Consider the following 23,502-nt stretch of genomic DNA (forward strand, 5'->3'; position numbering starts at 1 on the left):
ACCGTGATTCTATACTTGCCAAGTATGCTGCAGAAATCTCCCTCCACTGAGTCTGGCTGCAGCCATTTTAACTGTTGGCAGCTGAAGATGCTGCCTGTTCACTTCCTGGATTTAGACAGACACACAGAGGCACACAGACACACACATTTATATACAGACACACGCACACACACATTTATACAAAAGCACACACACAAACACCATATACAGACAGACACACACATTCACACCACTGCTTGCCTGCACGTTTCTCTCTCTATATGAATATGCATGGATCTCTGCAGTCTCCTGCCATCTCCGCCCTCACCCAGCCCCCTCCAGCTCTGCAGCTCTCCTTGGCTTTCCTATTACTCACCCCTCACCCACTCTCCTGCCTCCCCTTCCTGCCCTCCCTTGCTGGCAAACTCTCACGAGAGTGAGAGAGAGTGCTGTGCATGATGTCATAAGCTTAGGCTAATGAAAAGACAAGAAACAGGAAGTGGGCTGTATAAGGTATTTACTGGCAGAAAAAAATGTTTTACTATCCAAAGTTAAAACAACAAGAGCAGAAGATTTAATAGTTGGAAAGATGAAAAATAACTGAAGGTGCCCACTGATAGCAATTCCATTAGGGAGAATACAAAATTTTAACACCAAATCAGGTCACCCAAATTTGACTAGTCAGGTGCCTCAATCATACAGAGCAATCGCAGACAGTAAGGGAACTCCTGTGATTGTAAAATTGTACCAGCAAACATTGTGCTAAAATGTAAAAAGCCCCTAAACACTCATGGTCCTGCACTATTTTTCACAATGTAGTGCACAGAGTATTTTCATCTGTGCGTTGTGGTGTGCTATAGTGTGCTGTACATGCACGTTGAGTAGGGATGAGCCGAACACCCCCCAGTTCGCTGCAGAAAATGCGAACAGGCAAAAAAAAAGTGCAAACACAATTAAAGTCTAAGGGACACGAATGAGAAAATTCAAAAATGCTCATTTTAAAGGCTTGCTTATATGCAAGTGGTATGGCAGACATGAGGGGTGTGTGGCAGGTGGTATGTGCAGGAGAGGAGTGTGGCAGGTGGTATGTGCAGGAGAGGAGTGTGGCAGGTGGTATGTGCATGACAGGAGTGTGGCAGGCAGTATGTGCATGAGGGGAGTGTGGCAGGTGGTATGTGCATGACAGGAGTGTGGCAGGCAGTATGTGCATGAGAGGTGTGTGGCAGGTGGTATGTGCATGACAGGAGTGTGGCAGGCAGTATGTGCATGAGAGGTGTGTGGCAGGTGGTATGTGCATGACAGGAGTGTGGCAGGCAGTATGTGCATGAGAGGTGTGTGGCAGGTGGTATGTGCATGACAGGAGTGTGGCAGGCAGTATGTGCAGGAGAGGAGTGTGGCAGGTGGTATGTGCATGACAGGAGTGTGGCAGGTGGTATGTGCATGACAGGAGTGTGGCAGGCAGTATGTGCATGAGAGGTGTGTGGCGGGTGGTATGTGCATGACAGGAGTGTGGCAGGTGGTATGTGCATGACAGGAGTGTGGCAGGCAGTATGTGCATGAGAGGTGTGTGGCGGGTGGTATGTGCATGACAGGAGTGTGGCAGGCAGTATGTGCATGAGAGGTGTGTGGCGGGTGGTATGTGCATGACAGGAGTGTGGCAGGTGGTATGTGCAGGAGAGGGGTGTGGCAGGTATGTGCAGAAGAGAATTGCAGAGTGTATGAAAGTGGGCAGTATGTACAGGAGTAAAGTGTGAAGGGTATGACAGTAGGTAGTATGAACAGAAGAGGAGTGTCAGCGGTAGGGTGGCTTGCACTATGTACAGTAGATAAGCATTGAGAGTATGATAGTAAGCAGTATATGAAAGAAATGAGTATGGAGGGTTTTATGGTAGAAGTGTGTGTATGAGAGGAGGGTATGAAAACGGCAGTAAGCGCAGGACAGGGTTGATGCTAGTAACAATTACCTTTCAATTTTAATCTGCAGCCAGTCATAATTCTAATTTATTTTCTTTGCAACCATAGCAAGGGCAATTCAGCAAGTAGACATGTTTTCCGAGAATCTCATCTCTCTGCTCCTATAATCCACTTACTGACTCCCCCAGATGTCTGCACATATCTCAAGACTAAATTACAGACAGCCCACTGCTTGGTATACGGCATCCTTGTAAGTTGCTTAAAGTTTACTACCGGTACATTGAAAATGTCATCATTGATGAGAAAATGAAACAGAAAGCTGCATGTCTAATAAGATCTGGGGGCTGTGGGACTTACTATTTTGATCTTACTATCTCTAATAATATCTTTTGGGTAGCTGTTTTTCAAACCTATTATTTCAGAAATGGATACACTAAAATGAATTTGAGCACACACAAACACAATATAATTCCAATTGAAAAAAATGGAAAAATCAGATCATGTCTGATAAATATATACCAAATATGTCAAGCCTTAAAACTGTGTGTGCCCATGAAACGGAGAGAAAGTACGATATTCAAATTTGTCCATAGGCGACGACTTAAAAAACTTTACATCCTACCAAATTAGAGTTAACCATAAATTATGGAATTATTCCCCCTAACTCGGCGTGTGTGGCGATACCTCATATGCGTTACGCAATCACATCAAATTCTTTAGGAACAGGAATAGAAGAGAACAGGAAACAAAGGGTAATGTGAATAGTTGTTCTGGGTGACAACTAATTTAGTGGCATTTCCATCACAGTTGAGAGATTTCTTATTTCCTGTTGTGTCTACAGGATGGAAAGTGAAAGGACATGGCACACATATGCCAACACAAAACAAAACTAGCAGGTGTTTTAAACATTCTCTACTGAGTCTACTCTATCTGAAGTGACAAAACGTTTGTGATAAAGACATAAGAAAGCTAATGGTAACCTTAAAATGTGCTTGTTATACTCACTGTGGAACATAAAGTGCCTTGCAAAAGTATTCACCCCCATGGCTTTGTAAAATTAGAAAAATATATACATAAAACGATTTTTCAGAAATAAAAAAACTGATAATTGGCATGTGCGTATGTATCACCCCCTTTGTTATGAAGCCCATAAAAAGCTCTGGTGTAACCAATTACCTTCAGAAGTCACATAATTAGTGAAATGATGTCCGCCTGTGTGCAATCTAAGTGTTACATGATCTGTCATTACATATACACACCTTTTTGAAAGGCCCCAGAGGCTGCAACACCTAAGCAAGAGGCACCACTAACCAAACACTGCCACAAAGACCAAGGAACTCTCCAAACAAGTAAGGGACAATGTTGTTGAGAAGTACAAGTCAGGGTTAGGTTATGAAAAAAATATCCAAATCTTTGATGATCCCTAGGAGCACCATCAAATCTATCATAACCAAATGGAAAGAACATGGCACAACAGCTTCCTGCCAAGAGATGGCCGCAGACCAAAATTTACAGACCGGGCAAGGAGGGCTCTAATCAGAGAGGCAGCACAGAGATCTAAGGTAACCACAGAGGAGCTGCAGCGTTCCACAGCAGAGACTGGAGTATCTGTACATAGGACGTCAATAAGCCGTACGCTCCATAGAGTTGGGCTTTATGGTAGAGTGGCCAGAAGAAAGCCATTACTTTCAGCAAAAAACAAAATGACACATTTTGAGTTTGCGGAGAGGCATGTGGGAGACTCCCAAAAGGTATGGAGGAATGTGCTCTGGTCTGATGAGACTAAAAGTGAACTTTTTGGCCATCAAAGAAAACGCTATGTCTGGCGCAAACCCGACACATCACCCAAAGAACACTATCTTCATTGGTCGGGACTGGGAAACTGGTCAGAGTTGAGGGAAAGATAAACACTGAACCCCCCTGCTCATATGTCCCACCACTGTAATCCCCTGCTCATCTGGCCCAACACTGAACCCCCATGCTCATCTGTCCCACCACTGTAATCCCCTCCTCATCTGGCCCACCACTGTAACCCCCTGCTCTTTTGTCCCACTGCTGTACCTTCTTCTCATCTCTTCCACCACTGTAACTCCCTGCACATCTGCCCCACCGCTGTACCCTCCTGACCTTCTGTCCCACCTCTGAACACCTCCTGCTCATTTTTCCCACCGCTGTACCCTCCTGCTCATCTGCTCCACCGCTGTACCCCTTTCTCATCTATGATATGTGTGATATGCAAAGTGGTGAAAGGAAGCAGAGATGAGACACATCTACCTGTCCTGGCACACTCATCCTGCTGATCCACCTCTCGCAACCAGCCCACGTGCTTGTATGTGATGTATGTGATGTCACAAACAAGCATCTGGAATGATGAGCTCAGGTCAGGGGCATTTTCTGAAAGCAGTGGGCCTGTGTGCAGGATCATAAGTTGGTCCCCCGCAGATGAGAATAAGTATGGCGCTCTGCGCCACAGGAAAAGTTGAGTGTTATTTTCATTGTGCTGAATACTGGCTGTGGCTTAAAGGAACACAGAATGCAGGGGTTCAGTAGTAAGTGCCGCAAATGTTCAGGAATAATTTCAACAAAGTTCCCAGAAGCTTAACAGTAATTCCACAAACTGTCACCTGATTGTGGTTTTCTCAATCACAGTGAAATCCCTTCTTTCTGAGATTGGTAGTGGCAACCAAGCGAGCCATCTTCCTCCAGATGGTGGGCGGGGCTAGCAAGACTGTGATTGGCTTTAGCAGTGGCCAATGACAGTCCTCCTCCTCCTGGAAACAGGGACCGCCCCCCCAGCAGAACTGCACCCAATCTCTTCCCCATCACAAAAGCTGACGATTGCAGCTACAGCAAAGTTAGAGAACCAAACAATGTTGCCCATCTTTTCCAATGTGTGGGGGCACAGTGCTTCCCCCTCAGTGCAGGTTCAGTGTGGGGAATTCTTAAATTGGAATGCATTAGTGCTCACTGACACTTCCCTGCACTGCTCTGCTGATGGGGAGGGAGTCGAGTGCCGACAAAGAGGCTTTGAGTGCTGCGGGTTGCCTAGACCTGGCCTAGGCTAATGACCAGACAAGAAACAGGAAGTGTGCTGAATAAGTATTTACTGGCAGAAACAAATGTTTTACTATCCAAAGTAGCAGTGTTCTGTGTTGTCACGTGAACAGATATAATAACATATTTACAAAAATGTGTGTGTGTCGGGGGGGTGTACTCACTTTTGTGAGATACTGTATCTGAGCCTTTTTTGTTTTATTGGAAATAGGAACCATATAGGTTCCCAGATTTATTCTGTGTTTTGAGTTTTCTTTTTTTTTCGTCTGATGATACCTCAAAGATACGGCCCACATATACACGTGTAGCAAAAATAAGGAAAGAGCTGGCACCGGTACTCCTAATGAGTACGCACTATCTGTTCAAATTTAGTTTTTGCCCAAAACTGTAGTAGGTTTTGGGTTTAATTGTGTTAAATTGTACTTTGGCATCAGTTTGGCTGGGCTGTATAGAAGTTCTGCCTGGTCATAGGTGGGGTTGCACACCTGTGGGAGGCTATAGAACGCAGTCTGGTTGGACGCATTGGGTACCAATCTTTATCTCGGAGCCAATCAGTGGGCACATTTGTCTCACCGCGTAATCCAGGAAAGGGTACTTAAGGTGCCGAAGTCACGTGGTTCTGGGTTCCGGTCCAGAAGTTGTTGCTGACTCCATGGTCCTGGTCCTGCTGACCAGCCCCCAGGGCCCCTCATGGCCTGAGGTGCAGATCCATCCGTTTCCGAGCCTCAGAACTGGCTAGTTTGTGGCGCAGTAACTGGAAGGAGGATTCTAAGGTGTTCCGGTGCCATCTCGGGTTTGGAGAGACCCAGCAACTCTACAAGTGACCAGGGGATGACTCTTCAGTAAGAGAGCCACGTGCAAGGCTGGCTGCTCGGTAAGAGCCTGGAAGCTGAGCTGCCATGGACATTGACTGAATCCACAATTCTTACAGTATGGACTGGCTAAAAGATTCTGGTACTTCTACCCTTCCAGTTGTAACTAAGTTTGCAAGTTTCCAACCAAGTCTGTGTGAGAGACTTTGAAAAGCTAGAATTACCTGTTGGCTGCTAAATCCAAAACTTAAGGATTTATCCAACAGTTAAAGAATCCAGTTGCGAGCGGCTGTTCCCTGGATTGTGTACATAGAGAGAGACTTTTATTGAAGTCAGCAGTTCCAAGCACCTGAGCTAAACTTTACCCTGATACCCTCTATTCCCAACTTAGAGACTGAGTTTGCTCAACTGTTTTATGCAAAATAAAAATCCTAACAAGGAATTCAGGTGTCGGTCTCTACAGTTACTGGGTTATCAACCCTGGGAACCCCTGGTCAAGGACGAGTACGAGCTGGAGGAGATAATTGGCAGGCCCGAATCAAATTCAACGGCTCCTTCGAAGGGGTAAGTGCTACATGTGGGGGCTCGTAGTCCGGGATTTGCGGTGACCTCTCGCAAGGAGAAAGACATACATGTGAGTTTGTTACATGTGACTTTAATGGAACAGCGGGTGAAGTTTTGAACTGCGCCACCTTCGCTAAGGAAAATACTTTCACTGTGGTGCGTAAGTGTGGGAGGAGTCCTACAGAAAGCCAGCGAAATTGCGAAAACTGAGAAACCAGTGGGAGGAGTCTACGCATGTTTTGTCTTCCAGCACGAGGCACCGCGTGAGTGTGTCGCAGGAAGAGAGTGGAGTTAGTCACACTTGCTGAACTACAACTATGTTCCATGTCCCTGGTGTGCCGTCTGTTTCAGGACCTAGGATGCCAACGGTCAGAGGTCCTACCAGCATACAGATGCCTGGCACCTTATTGAAAGACACGGGAATCCACCTGCTGCCGCAGGGGCGGTTCATACTCTATACCCCCAGGGAAGTTGAGGCCCTCGGAATACTTTGTGGCGGCCTGATTGCGAGTGCTCGGCCATTTGCTCAATGTCGGAGGTGCGGGGACTATGCTTTTAAAGTGGAGCAGCCTACCGAATCACCTCGGGCCTATCATATGTACTGGGCCACGGGCGTGGTAACTGAGGAGACTATCGTGTATGCTCCAGCTGTGAGGCCTACTGTTCCAGCTTCATCTACCGTTGCTGGTACCTTAAACAAGGACATTGCTTCTTCTCGGGTCAGAGAATCTACCATGCCTGCTCTGGAGAAAGTGGGTTCGTCAAAGCCTTCCCGCAACCGCAAGAAAGGACCACACCCCAGTCTGATTGCAGATCATCAGAGGAAAGCGATCACCCGTGATAAATCAACCCATATTCACTTGATTTTTGAAGATTTGAGGGACAGCGCAGCACTTGATTTATTCATTTATTTATTTAGTACACTGGAAAAGGTACCATTGATGTAAGCTCATTGTTTAAAGTACTGTATTTAGAAAGCAAAACAGATTGATAGTAAATCACACTGTGGAACACTACCAATTTCCACTTTCATTGGCGTCAATCAGACAAGGCTTAGCAATACCTGTGTTTTTAACAGAACATTTTAAAAATACCCCCAAAACACTTCATGTACTTACCTAATTTTCCAGAAAGCTGCTCCTCCAAATATTAATAAGACAAGGACAATGACAACTATCGTAATTGCTGCCACACTACCTGTAGAAAAAAGAAAGAATTGAAAACTTTAAATATAATAGTTACTGTAAATATGTTGAGAAAATCTTATAAAATATAGGCAAAATATTCAAAAAGCACCAGGATTGACTAAACTAGCAGCCTATTCCTTGAGACAAAGTGCTACATGCAATAATTCATAGAAGCCAATCAGAAACCATCTCTGGACTACTCCAGAGATGGTTTCTGATTGGCTTCTATGAATTACTGCATTAACACTTTTAATCAACAGGAAAAAAAAGACCTTTACACTATAAGTATATGTATACGATGATATAAGTGCAGATTAAGTCACATGGTTAGCAGCTAGAAACAAAGAGGGGTCTTTATTATTATTAATATTAATATGATACAGGATAACATTATTATGATACAGGAGGGCAGACAGTTACAATACAATTACGAATACAGGAGGAATCAGAGGGCCCTGCTCATAGAGCTTACAATCTAAATTCCCTTGCAATATACTCTACTCTGCTAAACTATATATTACAGCCAGCAAGCATGGATTTTAGGAGAGCACAATGAGGGTTATTTACTAAAGGCAAATCCCCTTTGCACTACGAGTGCACTTGGAGTCGTAATGGTGGCGATCTGCGATTTTTATTGGGACTGCGACATTATGGCGGACATGGACAATTTTGACACAGTTTTGGGACCACTGACATTTTTACAGCGATCAGTGCTATAAAAATGCATTGATTACTGTAAAAATGTCACTGGCAGGGAAGGGGTTAACACTAGGGGGCGATCAAGGTGTTAATGTGTTCCCTAGTGTGTGTTCTAACTGAAGGGGGGAGTGGACTGTATAGGGGGGAGTGGACTGTATAGGGGAGATGACAGATCGCTGTTCATACTCTGTATGAACAGACTATCAGTCACTTCTCTCCTCAGGGAACCGGAAACTGTGTTTACACACACAGATCCCGGTTCTCCGTGTGCCCCGAGCGATTGCAGGAGCCTGGCGGTGATTGCGACTACCAGGCACTCTCATCGGCTCCGTGGGCGCCCCTAGTGACCTCAGAGCGAAACGACATTACATAACGTAATTTCGCCCAGCCGTGTCATTCTGGTGGCTGGTTGGCAAGTGGTTATCATCCTTGACCACCAGGGGAACTTGTACAGGATTTACATATCATATCATTCCAGCTATTTGAATCTAGGTTTCTGACAGCTGATTTCTTCCTAAACCACATACTCTTCCAAATTTCATCACTTGCACAAGTCCTGTAAACATTGTTAAAATAAGCTATTATTAAAGTGTTACTAAACCTAGGACCCTGCATTCACTATATCTGGTCTCCCAAATGCAATTACTTTAGTAAATATAAACTGCTAGATACCTTTTCTCATCAGCAGTATATAACAGTCTTGTGACTTCTATCAGTCTCTGGTTAAAACTTGTAGGAGGAATTTTTATTCTGCTCTGACTGTCCTATGAGGCTGCAGGACCCCTGACCCTCTATCTGGATGGTGCTGATTGGCCCTGTGCTGATCACATGTACTCTCTCAAGAAAAAAAAAACCTCTAGCAATACACACCAAACTGAGCATGTGCAGCTTGTCCCCAAGGCTCTGTACTATCAGCAGATATATTGGGGACTGTGGAAGAAAGGGAGGATCAGAAAAGACAGGATCAAAAAGCCTTATTTACACAAAGCAGAGGATTAATCCCTTAGGCTCCACAGTAAGTATAAAAAGCATGCTTTACTGCACCGTGTGCACCCCGAAAACACGTAAGCTGTACCCCATGTTCTGTGCATGTCCATGCACTGTGTTTATAGCCTTTTGTCAGTTGCATTTTGTGAGTACCCATTTTTTATATAAAAATGTCTTATTATTAAATTATCTTTGGTAATGCACTAGGTGTGCGCGCCTTCCATTTCTGTTTTTCTTATAGAATAAAATGTGCATACTCAATATATCATACATTATAAAACCTTCTCCAGTTTTTTCCTATACTTGCACTACTTTAGTATGCCCAAAGACCTACAATAGGCTATATGTATTTTGAAGGCTGAACTCCAGCCTTACCTTCAGCCTTGACCAGGTTTACAGGCTCTTCTACTGTACTGAAATGGGTTATTCTGATATCACTGCACACTGTGAGCTTCTTATAGTGTGCATTAGAAGCTGTAGTAAGTCAAATAAATGGCACCCGACTAAGTGTAGCATAAAATATTAATGTCCAGGCTGAAGGACGGCTTAGCATCATCTGATCTGTCTTTTTCCTCCCCAGCCTAACTGTCCCTTGCCCACCTCATTCATTTCACTAATAGTTTTTAAGATTATGGAGGCTCAGAATTTCATGTGAGTATTACATAGGTTGGTCTGCACCCCCGTTGCTCCAGCCCACACCACAACATCACACCCCCCCTGCCAGTTCACTCATCCTGTGCTGACAGACAGCGGCTTCCCCCCTCAGTCTCTCCGTGTCCCGGGATGTGTCTCCTCCGTGTCCCGGGATGCATCTCCTTGACCATACATCTCCTCCTCGTTGGCCTATTAGAACGTCTGGCTCTTATCACGTGCTTCAAAAAAAAAATGCCCCCCCCCCCCGCCTCCCATTGGAATCCATGGTCCAGCTCCCTGTATGTAGATGGGGGGGCAGACGCATAGATGGTTGGGTGGTGCCCGTGCATCCCTGATGGACGGGCCACCACTGTACAGCACCCTGTTTGCCACGTCCACCAGCCATGATCTGCCTGTATTGCAGAGAGAAGCACAAAGACCCAAATGATGGTGTAATTGGGTCAAAAATAAGGTGTGTATTAAAAATGGAAAAGGTAGGGAAGGCAAATCTAAGCGGATTAAACGTTAGCTGTAAACTCAATACTTCTGCTGACCTTATTTAACTGCTAATTCATACCTGTCATATATTTGAATTGGGTGGCTGTGAAATTGTGGTCAGCCCCAGTACACTTATCAGCGATACATGACACATCTTAGTAACTACCATATTTACTTAATGACACGTTTTCCTGAAAGAATAAATTGGCAGCCACTCCCTGAATTTTTTCCCCCACCGATATACTGTATACTGTATGGCTACTGTGTCATATATAAAAGGCTGTGAACACAGTTCCCCATGCAGCCAAAGCAGTACCAAATACAGCATGGTTCTTAAAACATACAGTTGTGCTCGAAAGTTTACATACCCTGGCCGAATTTATGATTTCTTGGCCATTATTCAGAGAATGCGAACACAAAAACGTTTCTTTCACTCATGGTTAGTGTTTGGCTGAAGCCATTTATTATCAAATCAATGGTGTTTATTTTTTTTAAATCATAATGACAACAGAAACTAGCCAAATGACCCTGATCAAAAGTTTACATACCCCTGTTCTTAATACTGTGTATTGCCCCATTTAACATCAATGACAGCTTGAAGTCTTTTGTGCTATTTGTGGATGAGGCTCTTTATATTCTCAGATGGTAAAGCTGCCCATTCCTCTTGGTAAAAAGCCTCCAGTTCCTGTAAATTCTTGGGCTGTCTTGCATGAACTGCGCGCTTGAGATCGCCCCAGAGTGGCTCAATGATGACTGAGATGGCAACTCCAGAACCTTCACTTTATTCTGCTGTAGCCAATGACAGGTTGACATAGCCTTGTGTTTTGCATCATTGTCATGTTGGAATGTCCAAGTACGTCCCATGCACAGCTTCCTGGAATGATTGAATGCAAATGTTCCTCCAGTATTTTTTGATAACATACTGCATTCTCATCTTGCCACCAAATTTCCTGTGCCTTTTGTAGCTCACACATGCCCAAAACATCAGCGATCCACCTCCGCGTTTCACAGTAGGAATGGTGTACCTTTCATCATAGGCCTTGTTGACTCCTCTCCAAATGTAGCGTTTATGATTGTGGCCAAAAAGCAAAATTTTGGTCTCATCACTCCAAATGACTTTGGGCCAAAAGGTTTGAGGCTTGTCTCTGTGCTGTTTGGTGTATTGTAAGCGGGATACTTTGTGGCATTTGCGTAGTAATGGCTTTCTTCTGGAGACTTCACCATGCAGCCCATCTTTCTTCAAGTGCCTCCTTATTGTGCATCTTGAAACAGCCACACCACATGTTTTCAGAGAGTCTTGTATTTCATCTGAAGGTATTTGTGGGTTTTTATTTGTATCCCAAACAAATTTCCTGGCAGTCGTGGCTGAAATTTCAGTAGAACTCCTCATTTTCCACTTCTTGATTAGAGTTTGAACACTGCTAATTGGAATTCCCAATTCCTTGGATATCTTTTTATATCCCTTTCCTGTTTTATACAGTTCTGCTACCTTTTCCCACAGATCCTTTGACAATTCTTTTGCTTTCCCCATGACTCAGAATCCAGAAACGTCAGTGCAGCACTGGATGAAAGATGGAAGGGTCTGTCAGAGTCCAGAAGCTCATTGACCTTTTATACACACACACTAATTACAAGCAAACAGATCACAGGTGATGATGGTTACCTTTAATAGCCATTCAAACCCCTTTGTGTCAACTTGTGTGCATGTTATCAGGTAAAAATTGCCAGGGTATGTAAACTTTTGATCAGGGCCATTTGGGTAGTTTCTGTTGTCATTATGATTTAAAAAGAGTAAACAGAGTTGATTGATAATAAATGGCTTCAGCCAAACACTAACCATGAGTGAAAGAAACGTTTTTGTGTTATCATTCATATTCTCTGAAAAATGGCCAAGAAATCATAAATTCTGCCAGGGTATGTAAACTTATGAGCATGTCAGAAACTATGAATCAGCCCGAGACAGAAGTACAGTTAAATCACACTTGTTTAATAATAACAGTAAATAGAACAAACGTAGTCAAAACATAGCCAAAGTTCGGTAACCGGAACGGATAGCCAGACAAGCCTGAAAGTTAGGGATTAGCGTAGTGGAACAACAAGCAGGATCTGGAGCCAGAAGAAATGTCAGCCAAGCAAGTCTTTAACAGGAACACAGGAGATAGTCTCTGTGATGTTGACCAAGGCAAAGGCAGAGATCCTCTGGGCTGGACGACTTAAGTAGGCAGGACTGACAAGCAGGATATCATCAACCGATTGAGTCACTGTGGAGAGATAAGAGCTGGCAATTAGCCGACAGCTGAGCGACCAGCTCAGAGAAGGCAGGGCTGAGCTCAGCCCTGGCAGTACCCCATCCTCAACTATCCCTCCCCATTGGAGGACCACCAGACTTGAGGGGAAAATGTCTTCTGTAAATCACGGAGGAGGACAGGGGCACGTACGTCAGAGGATGAGACCCAAGAGCGTTCCTCTGGACCGTACCCTTTCCAATGCACCATGTACTGTATGCACCCACGGAACCTTCGGGAGTCAACAATGGACTGCACTTCATACTCCTCATGGTTCTCAACCTGTACAGGGTGAAGACGTGGCACAGAGGTGGTAAAGCGGTTGCAGACCAAAGGATTTAATAAGGAGACATGAAATACATTTGAGATACGCATATTAGAAGGAAGGTCTAACGCGTAGGCCACTGGGTTATTCCTGTGAAGAATATGGAAAGGCCCAATAAACCGAGGTGCGAACTTTAGAGAGGGAACACAAAGTCGGAGGTTGCGGGATGACAGCCAGACCCTGTCCCCAACCTGGTAGGAAGGCACAGGCAGGCGTCTGCAGTCAGCATGAAGTCTGTACCTATCTTTAGCATGTTGCAAAGCCTCCTGGACTTGTGCCCAAGTGGAACGAAGACCACGGAGATGCTCCTCTAGCGCAGGAATACTCTGCAGAATAAATGAGTCAGGCAACATGGAAGGTTGGAAACCATAGTTTGCCATAAACTGGGACAATCGAGAAGCAGAATTCAAGTAAGTAAGAATTCAAGTAAGTAAGTAAGTAAGAGGTCTGACCAGTTGTTGTGATGGTCAGAAATATAGCAACATAGGAATTGCTCCAAGGACTGATTGGCTCGTTCTGCGGCCTCATTAGACTGCGGGTGATACGCAGAGGAGAAAGCAAGCTAAATTCCCAACTGTGCACAAAAGGCTCACCAGAACCGGGAGACAAACTGACTACCCATGTCCGAGACAATCACCCTGGGTAGTCCATGTAAGCAAAAGATCTCCCAAGCAAAAATAGAAGCTAGTTCTTTAGAAGTGGGCAACTTCTTAAGTGGAATACAATGAGATATTTTTGATTACCGGTCAATCACCATAAGGATAACTGTGTTGCCCTGGGAGTTGAGTAACTCCACAATGAAATCCATAGACAGGTGGGTCCAGGGCCTCTCTCCATTGGGTATGGGTTGTAGGAGGCCCACTGGAAGCTGTTGTGGAGTCTTACTCTGAGCACACACAGAATGGGCAGCTACGAAGGGGGTTACAGCAGCACGCAGACTAGGCCACCAGAATTGTTGGGAAGTAACCCAAAGCAGTTGATTCTTCCCAAGGTAGCCAGCAGCCTTGGGAGAATGGTAAGTCTGGAGCACGGCAGTACGGAGACTCTCTGGGACAAAGCAGTGGTCGCAAGGTTTCTCAGGAGGAGCATGGACCTGAGCAGCAAGAATTTTGTCACCCAAAGGAGAAGTGAGACTGGTGTGAACAGTAGCCATTATACGATCAGGAGGAATCACAAGAACCGGAACCGACTACATCTTTGAAGTGAAGGATAATTGTCATGACAAGGCGTCAGCCCTTACATTCTTAGTATCGGGTAAGAATGAGACAATGTCATTGAAACTTGAAAAGAAAAGAGCCCATCGCGTCCTTCTAACACATGTCAAAGTTGCAAAATTGTGCTTAGGCATTAAGATGTGCTTTACCCTTAGGCACAAAGGGGTTAAACCATACCCCCTTAAGCCCTCCCACTAATAGCACAACTTGGCCACAACAAACATGCAATGTAGCGTGCTTCATGTGCCGCTATTATCCCTGTTCCCCACTCTATCCCCAATAAACGTGGGCATGGTCAGAAGGGTGTCCCCATATTTAATATAAAAAATCTGGTCACCTTATTCTTTGCCCCCATTCTATTGTTTATTGTCACATTGATCAGTGTATACGGGAAGGGCTGGGCTCCAGACAGTGCAACCAGCTGCCCTTGTTCTGCCAGCAGTGTGAGTGCTGTTATTGAAGTCTGTGTGACTGGCTGACTGGTATCATATGTTAGTACAGCTGACCTTGTTTGCTTCTCATTTGTCATCTGTCTGCCTTTGTAGCGGCACGCTACACATCAGTCACTTCATGTTTCTTCATAAAGAATTTTAATAACCACAACACTTATCTGGAGACACAGCCAGGATTGAGAGCAGTTCAATAAAATGGATTCTATAATTCTATAGTAGGTCTAGGAAAAATCAGCAAATAATGGAATATGGTATAGTGTCTGCACTTAGATTATTTAGCCCTTTCGCTGCCACGGCAAATTGTGCTTTTTTTTTTTTTGCACGCGTTTAAAACTCTATTTAGGTCTAAAGATTACAAAAAAAAAAACACACATTATATATTTTCTGAAAGCAGACACCCTAGAGAATAAAATAGTGGTAGCTACCATTTTTTTATGTCACTTGATATTACCTCAAAGGTCTAAGAAATGCAAAATTTCAGTAAAAAAAACACACTAAAGTAAATTTTAGGGCAAACACAATAAACTACCCAAAACTTTTGGTAAAATATAAAAGACGAGGTTGCACCGAGTAAATAGATACCCAACATGCCAAACTTTAAATTTGCGTGTGCCCATGAAATGGCGACAAATGTCAAAACCCTATATTTTCTATAGGTGAAACTTCAACGGCTCCTATAGATCAGTTTAGTATTATTGAAGATGTCTTGTGCTAGAGTAATTACACACTGCGGTGTGTGCAGTGATATGTAACATGTGTATCGTAGTCAACGTTTTCATAAATAGGCAACCCCAACATGTGCGTTTACCTTCGTGTGTTTGTATGTGGGGGGCCTAAAAACATTTTTTGGGGGGAGGGGGATTTTATGTACTTGGGTGTAACTTTTTTTTTTCTCTCATCGCAAGTCCCCTATGTGATGATTTTTAGGTGACAGGTTCTCTTTACATCCCTTCCTGGCTGAGCTAGCTGGGGACAATGAGAGGCTGACCATCATACACAACGCTTTCCGGGTCACAGCAAGAAGGGGAGGAAAACGTCCGCTCTTCTGCCTGCCCTCTACCCACCGCCACCCACCAAGTTTTGTGGGGCGACTGCGGCTAGCTGTGGCCAGCTATTCCTGGAAGTGGGTGCAGATACCTGTATTATACAGGTATCTGCACCCCCCTGAAAAGTGCCAATTGTGGAAACAGAGGGGGGGTTCCGATGAGCGGAACTTCCACTTGAGGGTGGAACTCTGCTTTAAAGAGATTTCCCCTCACTTTCTCTGTAGGAGGGAAACATACAACAATAAAAATCTGACAGAGGTTCTAGCCCCCCCTAAGTAACTTAAAAGCAGCACTTTGACTTGTGTCACTGTGCTGCTGGTAGAGATATTTCCCCTCACTTCCTGTCCCAGGAACAACATTTTTTTTATCCAGATAGGAAGTGAAGGAAACTTCCCAATGACAGCAAAACCTGACAGCAGTTCTATTCCTTCTCCGTTCTATTTAAAACTAAATGATTTGACTACAGGAAAAAACTTTAAGCACCTGACCTCCGAAAAATTTGATCCCCTTCATGACCAGGGCAATTTTTGCTATTCGGCACTGCGCTACTTTAACTGGCAATTGCATGGTCATGTAACACTTTGCACAAATAAAATTGCATTTTTTGTACACAAATTTGGTGGTATTTAATGGCCACTGGGTTTTTATTTTTTTTGCGATATAAATCAAAAACGACTGAAAATTTTGAGAAAAACCCCAATATTTTTTATTTTCTGCTATAAAACATATTCAATAAAATAAAAAAAAAATCTATTTTCTTAATGAATTTAGGTCAAAATGTATTCTACTACATGCCTTTGGTTAAAAAAAACAAAATCTTAATAAGTGTATATTATTTGGTCTACATGAAAGTTATAGCATCTGGTATAGATACTGGAATTTGTATGTATTTATTGTTTATACTAGTAATGGTAGTGATCAGCAATTTATAGTGAGACTGGGTATGGTAGGCAATCTGACACTAGCTGGGGGTACACTAATTGACTGACACTGACATCAATAGTGACACTAATACTATACACTGTCACTGTACTAATGACACAGGTCTGGAAGGGGTTAACATCTAGGAGCGATCAAGGGGTTAAATGTGTGTCTGCAATGTGTAATGTGTGTATTATGTGCTGCTTTTACTGAGTGGTCTTGCTGTTTTTTGCCTTGCTTTGCAGGGAATAAAAAAACAGCAAGATCGCCTGTTAGTGTTCAGAGCTCTGTGTGGCATGCTACAGGAGATGGCCAGAGACTGCGGGCATGCTACAGGAGATGGCCAGAGACTGCGGGCATGCTACAGGAGATGGCCAGAGACTGCGGGCATGCTACAGGAGATGGTCAGAGACTGCGGGCATGCTACAGGAGATGGCCAGAGACTGCGGGCATGCTACAGGAGATGGCCAGAGACTGCGGGCATGCTACAGGAGATGGCCAGAGACTGCTGGCATGCTAAAGGAGATGGCCAGCGACATGCGGGCATGCTACAGGAGATGGCCAGAGACTGCGGGCATGCTACAGGAGATGGCCAGAGACTGCGGGCATGCTACCGGAGATGGCCAGAGACTGCGGGCATGCTACAGGAGATGGCCAGAGACTGCGGGCATGCTACAGGAGATGGCCAGAGACTGCGGGCATGCTACAGGAGATGGCCAGAGACTGCGGGCATGCTACAGGAGATGGTCAGAGACTGCGGGCATGCTACAGGAGATGGCCAGAGACTGCGGGCATGCTACAGGAGATGGCCAGAGACTGCGGGCATGCTACAGGAGATGGCCAGAGACTGCGTGCATGCTACAGGAGATGGCCAGAGACTGCGGGCATGCTACAGGAGATGGCCAGAGACTGCGGGCATGCTACAGGAGATGGCCAGAGACTGCGGGCATGCTACAGGAGATGGCCAGAGACTGCGGGCATGCTACAGGAGATGGCCAGAGACTGCGGGCATGCTACAGGAGATGGCCAGAGACTGCGGGCATGCTACCGGAGATGGCCAGAGACTGCGGGCATGCTACAGGAGATGGCCAGAGACTGCGGGTATGCTACAGGAGATGGCCAGAGACTGCGGGCATGCTACAGGAGATGGCCAGAGACTGCTGGCATGCTACAGGAGATGGCCAGAGACTGCAGGCATGCTACAGGAGATGGCCAGAGACTGCGGGCATGCTACAGGAGATGGCCAGAGACTGCGGGCATGCTACAGGAGATGGCCAGAGACTGCGGGCATGCTACAGGAGATGGCCAGAGACTGCAGGCATGCTACAGGAGATGGCCAGAGACTGCGGGCATGCTACAGGAGATGGCCAGAGACTGCGGGCATGCTACAGGAGATGGCCAGAGACTGCGGGCATGCTACCGGAGATGGCCAGAGACTGCGGGCATGCTACAAGAGATGGCCAGAGACTGCGGGCATGCTACAGGAGATGGCCAGAGACTGCGGGCATGCTACAGGAGATGGCCAGAGACTGCAGGCATGCTACAGGAGATGGCCAGAGACTGCAGGCATGCTACAGGAGATGGCCAGAGACTGCGGGCATGCTACAGGAGATGGCCAGAGACTGCGGGCATGCTACAGGAGATGGCCAGAGACTGCGGGCATGGTACAGGAGCTGGCCAAAGACTGCGGGCATGGTACAGGAGCTGGTCAGAGACTGCGGGCATGCTACAGGAGATGGCCAGAGACTGCGGGCATGCTACAGGAGATGGCCAGAGACTGCGGGCATGCTACAGGAGATGGCCAGAGACTGCAGGCATGGTACAGGAGCTGGTCAGAGACTGCAGGCATGCTATAGGAGCTGGTCAGAGACTGCAGGCATGCTATAGGAGCTGGTCAGAGACTGCAGGCATGCTACAGGAGCTGGTCAGAGATTGCGGACATGCTACAGGAGATCAATGCAGCCTCACTGTGCCCAGCAGCCTACCAGTGCCCGCCTGTGCCTCACCAGTGCATATAAACATACACATATAAAAACGCACACACACACACATATAAACATACACACATATAAACATACAACACACATATAACACATACATGCGCGCACACACACATAGAAACATACACACTTAACACACATACATATAAACATGCACACATATCACACACACACATTATATATATATATATATATATATATATATATATATATATATATATATATACATACAACACACACATACAACACACACACACAGAGGCATACAAACATAAATATAGACAGTCTTTTTTTTAAATTGGCAGCTGTAGCTCTGTACATTAATCTCCATGCTGGGTACTGCACTCTAGGGGGAGGCAGAGAGCACAGCACACACTGCTAGACGCCTCTCCTTTGGTTTCACTTTCACAGTAAACATCGTGCCCAGCTCCTGCACAGCCGATTTACACATCGGCTGAGGAGACATATGCAGCCACCGCTGTGGGGGGGGTCTTTACAGCGAGACCCCACAGGCTGACTGCAGCATAGGTGAGGAGGGAGGGGAGGAGGAGAGCTAAAGACAGAATGACACCCCCGTGATGGGCGGCACCGGGGGCAGGGCCAAGCCCCACAAGCCCCGCCCCATTTTCAGCACCAATATCGGCGGAAATTCTCTTTCGGCTTCATGCCGAAAGGGCCATTTTCGGCCGATATGTTTCGGCCGCCGAAATTTCGGTGCATCCCTACCGATCACATATCAGATATGTGAAACAGCGCAGAGCGCCCCCCACACCCGTCACAGTATATCTGCTTGGAGCGGTCAGCAAAAGGTTACAGTACATCTAAACCTGAACTAAATAACATTTAGCTTGTTAACCTCTGGCCATGTAACGCACATGTGCAGCAGCATGTGGACTCTGAAAATGAAAAAGCATACTAGACAACTGACACCTTAGGGGGCCATTAAGACATACATTGGCTGAGACACAGCAGCGGCGCCATTGGCTCCTGCTGCTGTCAATCAAAATCAATTAGCCAATGAGGACAGAGAGGGGGTGGGGACAAACCGTGGCTCAGTGTCTGTATGGACAAACGAGCTGATGCTCAGCTCGGGTGCCCCCATAGCAACCTGCTTAAGGTGGGGTTACTCAACAGGAGGAAGGGGCCAGGAGTGCCGAAGAGGCACCCAAAAAGAGGAGGATCTTGGTGGCTCTGTGCAAAACCATTACACAGAGCAGGTAACTAAAACATGTTTGTTATTTTGAAAGAAAAAAAAAACTAGACTTTAGTATAACTTTAAAGAAGTTCTAAAAGGTTAAACATGTTTACCTTAATGCATTCCCCGCTGCTGTTTCTCCCATCCCATTAGCAGAGAACAGAGCGGGGCCAAGCTGTGTGTGCCAATGGATGCACACAGCCCAGCTTGGGATCAGCCCCCCATAGAAAGCTTGCTATGGGGGCAGACACAGAAAAGGAGGCGTCAAGATTGTTGGTGGGGGACCCCAAAAGAGGAGGTTCAGAGCTGCTCTGTCCAAAACCATTGCACATAGCAGGTATGTATAACATACTTGTTATTTTATTAATAATATTAAAACAATAACAGCCTTTGCAACCACAAATGCAGCTTTGTAATCATTATTAACTGTGGCCATTCTGTTGCTAAGAAAAATGAAATACTCTTGCACATTCATAAAGCACAGAGCTATCTTTTAATAATGTGCTTTCCACAATGAGAATGAATGAGAAATAAAGTGCTTGGAGAAGGAAAGCTGTCAAATGACTTTGACAGGTCATACGACAGTGTTCTCCTATCCCGGAGCAGTGCTATGCAGAGAACACACTAAAGGACTGTGCAGGCCCCACTCTGCACTTCCTAAATACACCATATAATCCAGGTAATATGTAGAGTAACTGCTGTGTTATAAATGGACCCAGAGGAACCCTGTTATAAAACAGTGTTATAGCTGCAGTAAAGTTATATAGAAATGATTAGTTATTTACTAAAGGAAAATCCACTCTGCACTGCAAGTGAACTTGGAAGTACAGTCGCTGTAGATCTGAGGGGAACATGCAAGGAAAATAAAAACAGCATTTTAGCTTGCACATGATTGGATGATAAAATCAGCAGAGCTTCCCCTCATTTCAGATCTACCCCTCAGATTTAGAGCGACTGCACGTCCAAGTGCACTTTCAGTGCAAAGTGGATTTGCCTTTCGTAAATAACCCTCAATGTATTTACTTTGGCAGTACACTGTACTTGCTTTGGAACAACAAAGACCATTCTTTTAAGGAAGGAAAATAAAAAAATAGGTGCAGGAGAGTTCAATGACGTAACCTGTCAAATTCATATGACCAACCTACACCCATGAGACATCACCGGCTCCACACCCATGGCCTACATTTTATAAATAACTCACTTTCATGTCCAGCAATGAGCAGAATTCACTCTCCTCTATGAATAGGCCTTTAGGCTAGCCAAACATGGAGCAAATTTGTGATTGCAGGAAAGAAATTCCCTTGATTCCCCCATCAACACAGACAGTGCTGATGCGGGAATCCCTCCTGCCAGGCTATTGTCTTCTCCCATCGGTGGGAAGGTGGGGGTAGCTGTCCCCACAGGGAGAAGACCATGATTATTGCTAGCAGCTATAGCAGCCACTAGCTATAATCACAGGTAAAAACTGGCATGCTGGTTGTACCCAAGTTGATCGATCAACTTGGTACACAGTCTGCCCATACACCGCTTGAATCTCGGCTGGTTCAAAAAATTCAAACCATCTATGGGTGGCACAGTGGTGTAGTGGTTAGCACTCTCATCTAGCACTCTCATCTAGCAGTAAAAGGTTCACTGGTTCCAATATCAACCATGACACTACCTGCCTGGAGTTTGCATGTTCTCCCTGTGCCTGTGTGGGTTTCCGCCAGGTATACCGGTTTCCTCCCACACTCCAAAGACATGCAGGTAGGTTAATTGGCTTCTGTCCAAAATTGGCCCTAGTATATGAATGGAGACCTTTGATTGTGGACTCCTTGAGGGTAGGGACTGATGTGAGTGTACAGGGATAGGGACAATTGTAGACACTCACTCAGGATGGACTGGTGTCTTTATTCAACCTAACTATGTAACTATGGCCTGCCTTATTCAGCAAAGCATTACAAAAGACCAATAATATTGAGCTAAGAGTGGTAAACTGTCAGCTCAATAATCAGGTTTATTCTGATTGGCTGCCATGAGTATCTTGATTTTTTTAATGGTATAATTGCACTCTGCACTGCTTAAAGAGGAGTTCCAGCCTGGGGGAAAAATAAAATAAAAGCCAGCAGCTACAAAAACTGTAGCTGATGACTTTTAATATAAGGACACTTACCTGTCCAGGCACCTGCGATGTTGGCACCCCAAGCCTATCTGTCTATCGGCTCCGGGTGCAGGCACCGGCATCTTCACTAAGAGAATAACAAGTGAAGCCCTGCAGCTTCACAGCCTGATTCCTACTGCGCATGCGCAAGTCGTGCTATGCTTTCTGAATGGTCCCGCTGTCTTCTTTGACCTGTGTGTCTCCCAGAAGACAGCGAGAGGGAAGGAGAAGGGGCCAGACGTTTACACGAAAGTGGGAACGGATACCTGGTTTTGACAGGTATCCGCTCCCCACTCCCGGCCAAAAGGTGCCAAATGTGGCCGTGCTGGGAGGAGGAAGCAAACAAGTAGAACTTCCACTTTTAGATGGAGCTCCGCTTTATTTTCTGAATTAATATGCAAGGGGAGGCCCGTTTAATTGATTCACACGTAAAGTAGAAAATAATTGGGGCTAAAGCAGTTTTAAAAAGTACACAGACACTGTCGTTGTAGCATGTGACCCTCTAGCTGGTAACTGACTTCCTTTATCAGCGTTTCGCCTACTCAGATCAGATGGACGTGATCCCGGTATCAGATGATCTAAAACTGCAGCAAGGTTATTTCTGTAGTTAAGAATTTCACACACCGTGTGATGTCCTGGCAATGTTTAATAAAGGCATGTTTCTTAGGAAGGAAGATATTCTTTGGTACAGCTCGCAGGCAGTAACACGAACGTGGCATTTCTCCAGAAATCAACATTTATTTTCTATAGCTTGCTAAAAATGGTCTCAGCTTGAAAAAAAATAAAAAGATGAAAACTAATGCAGTCACCATATTGAAGGACTGTAAGCTTCAATATAATATATTTTTGTTTGTCTGGGTTTCGTTATCCTTTAAAACAGAAGAATCTTTTTTCCCTTACCGCAGTCTTGGCAATGTTATAGCACGCATTATGGGGGAATATTTCTTCGTTATTTTCTAGTGTGTGCTCTGGGGGATTGTGAGCTTCTGTGTCTCACCATACTGATTCTTTTTTAATTTGCAGGTTGGTCATCACAGAAGCAGAGTAATAAAAGCCTTGGTGTTTGTTTTATATGACAATAGAGGAAAGGTTCAGTGAAAGTTGCACACTACGCAGTCACACTTTTATTGACTTTGGCACCAGTCCTAATCTACAATATCTACTCAGGAAGATGACAGTTATTAAAAATTTTATATGTCTTGTTTGCAGGAGAAGGGTGCTACTATTGCACCATAAATAAATATTCAATAGGGATTCCGAATCACAAATTCTATCTAATGCTATGAATTGTGGGTGCAAAGTTGTTGTTTTTATGACTACTAAAGAAATGCTTAAAACTCAACAACAGGCAAAACATTTTTTATTTTTTACCAATTGAAGACCGGGCCTTTTTCTGACTTTTTGTTTCAGTATTTTTTAATAGAAAATTACTTAGAACCCCCAAACATGATATCTTTTTTTTTTTTAGCAGAGGCCCATTTACGTATGCAAAGCGCTGCGCAAACTGTTGGCGCTATATAAGTCCTGAATAATAATAATAATAATAATAATGAGGCACCAACGCGTGCGTTTGCCTTTGCGAGCAAGCATGAAAGGG

At 44.9% G+C, this 23,502-nt stretch overlaps 1 protein-coding gene across 1 annotated transcript in view; it reads right to left on the minus strand.

The window, feature by feature from the left end:
* PARM1 (prostate androgen-regulated mucin-like protein 1) overlaps nucleotides 1–23,502 on the minus strand; it is a 98,933-nt gene that overhangs the window by 11,159 nt on the left and 64,272 nt on the right. The window contains 1 exon segment of the mRNA XM_077476535.1: nucleotides 7,442–7,520. Within this exon segment, the coding sequence (XP_077332661.1) occupies nucleotides 7,442–7,520 (79 nt within the window).

The sequence above is a fragment of the Lithobates pipiens genome, unplaced genomic scaffold (assembly GCF_037356315.1).
Source record: "Lithobates pipiens isolate NorthernLeopardFrog02 unplaced genomic scaffold, aLitPip1_a1.2 Scaffold_13, whole genome shotgun sequence".
Lineage (NCBI taxonomy): Eukaryota > Metazoa > Chordata > Amphibia > Anura > Ranidae > Lithobates > Lithobates pipiens.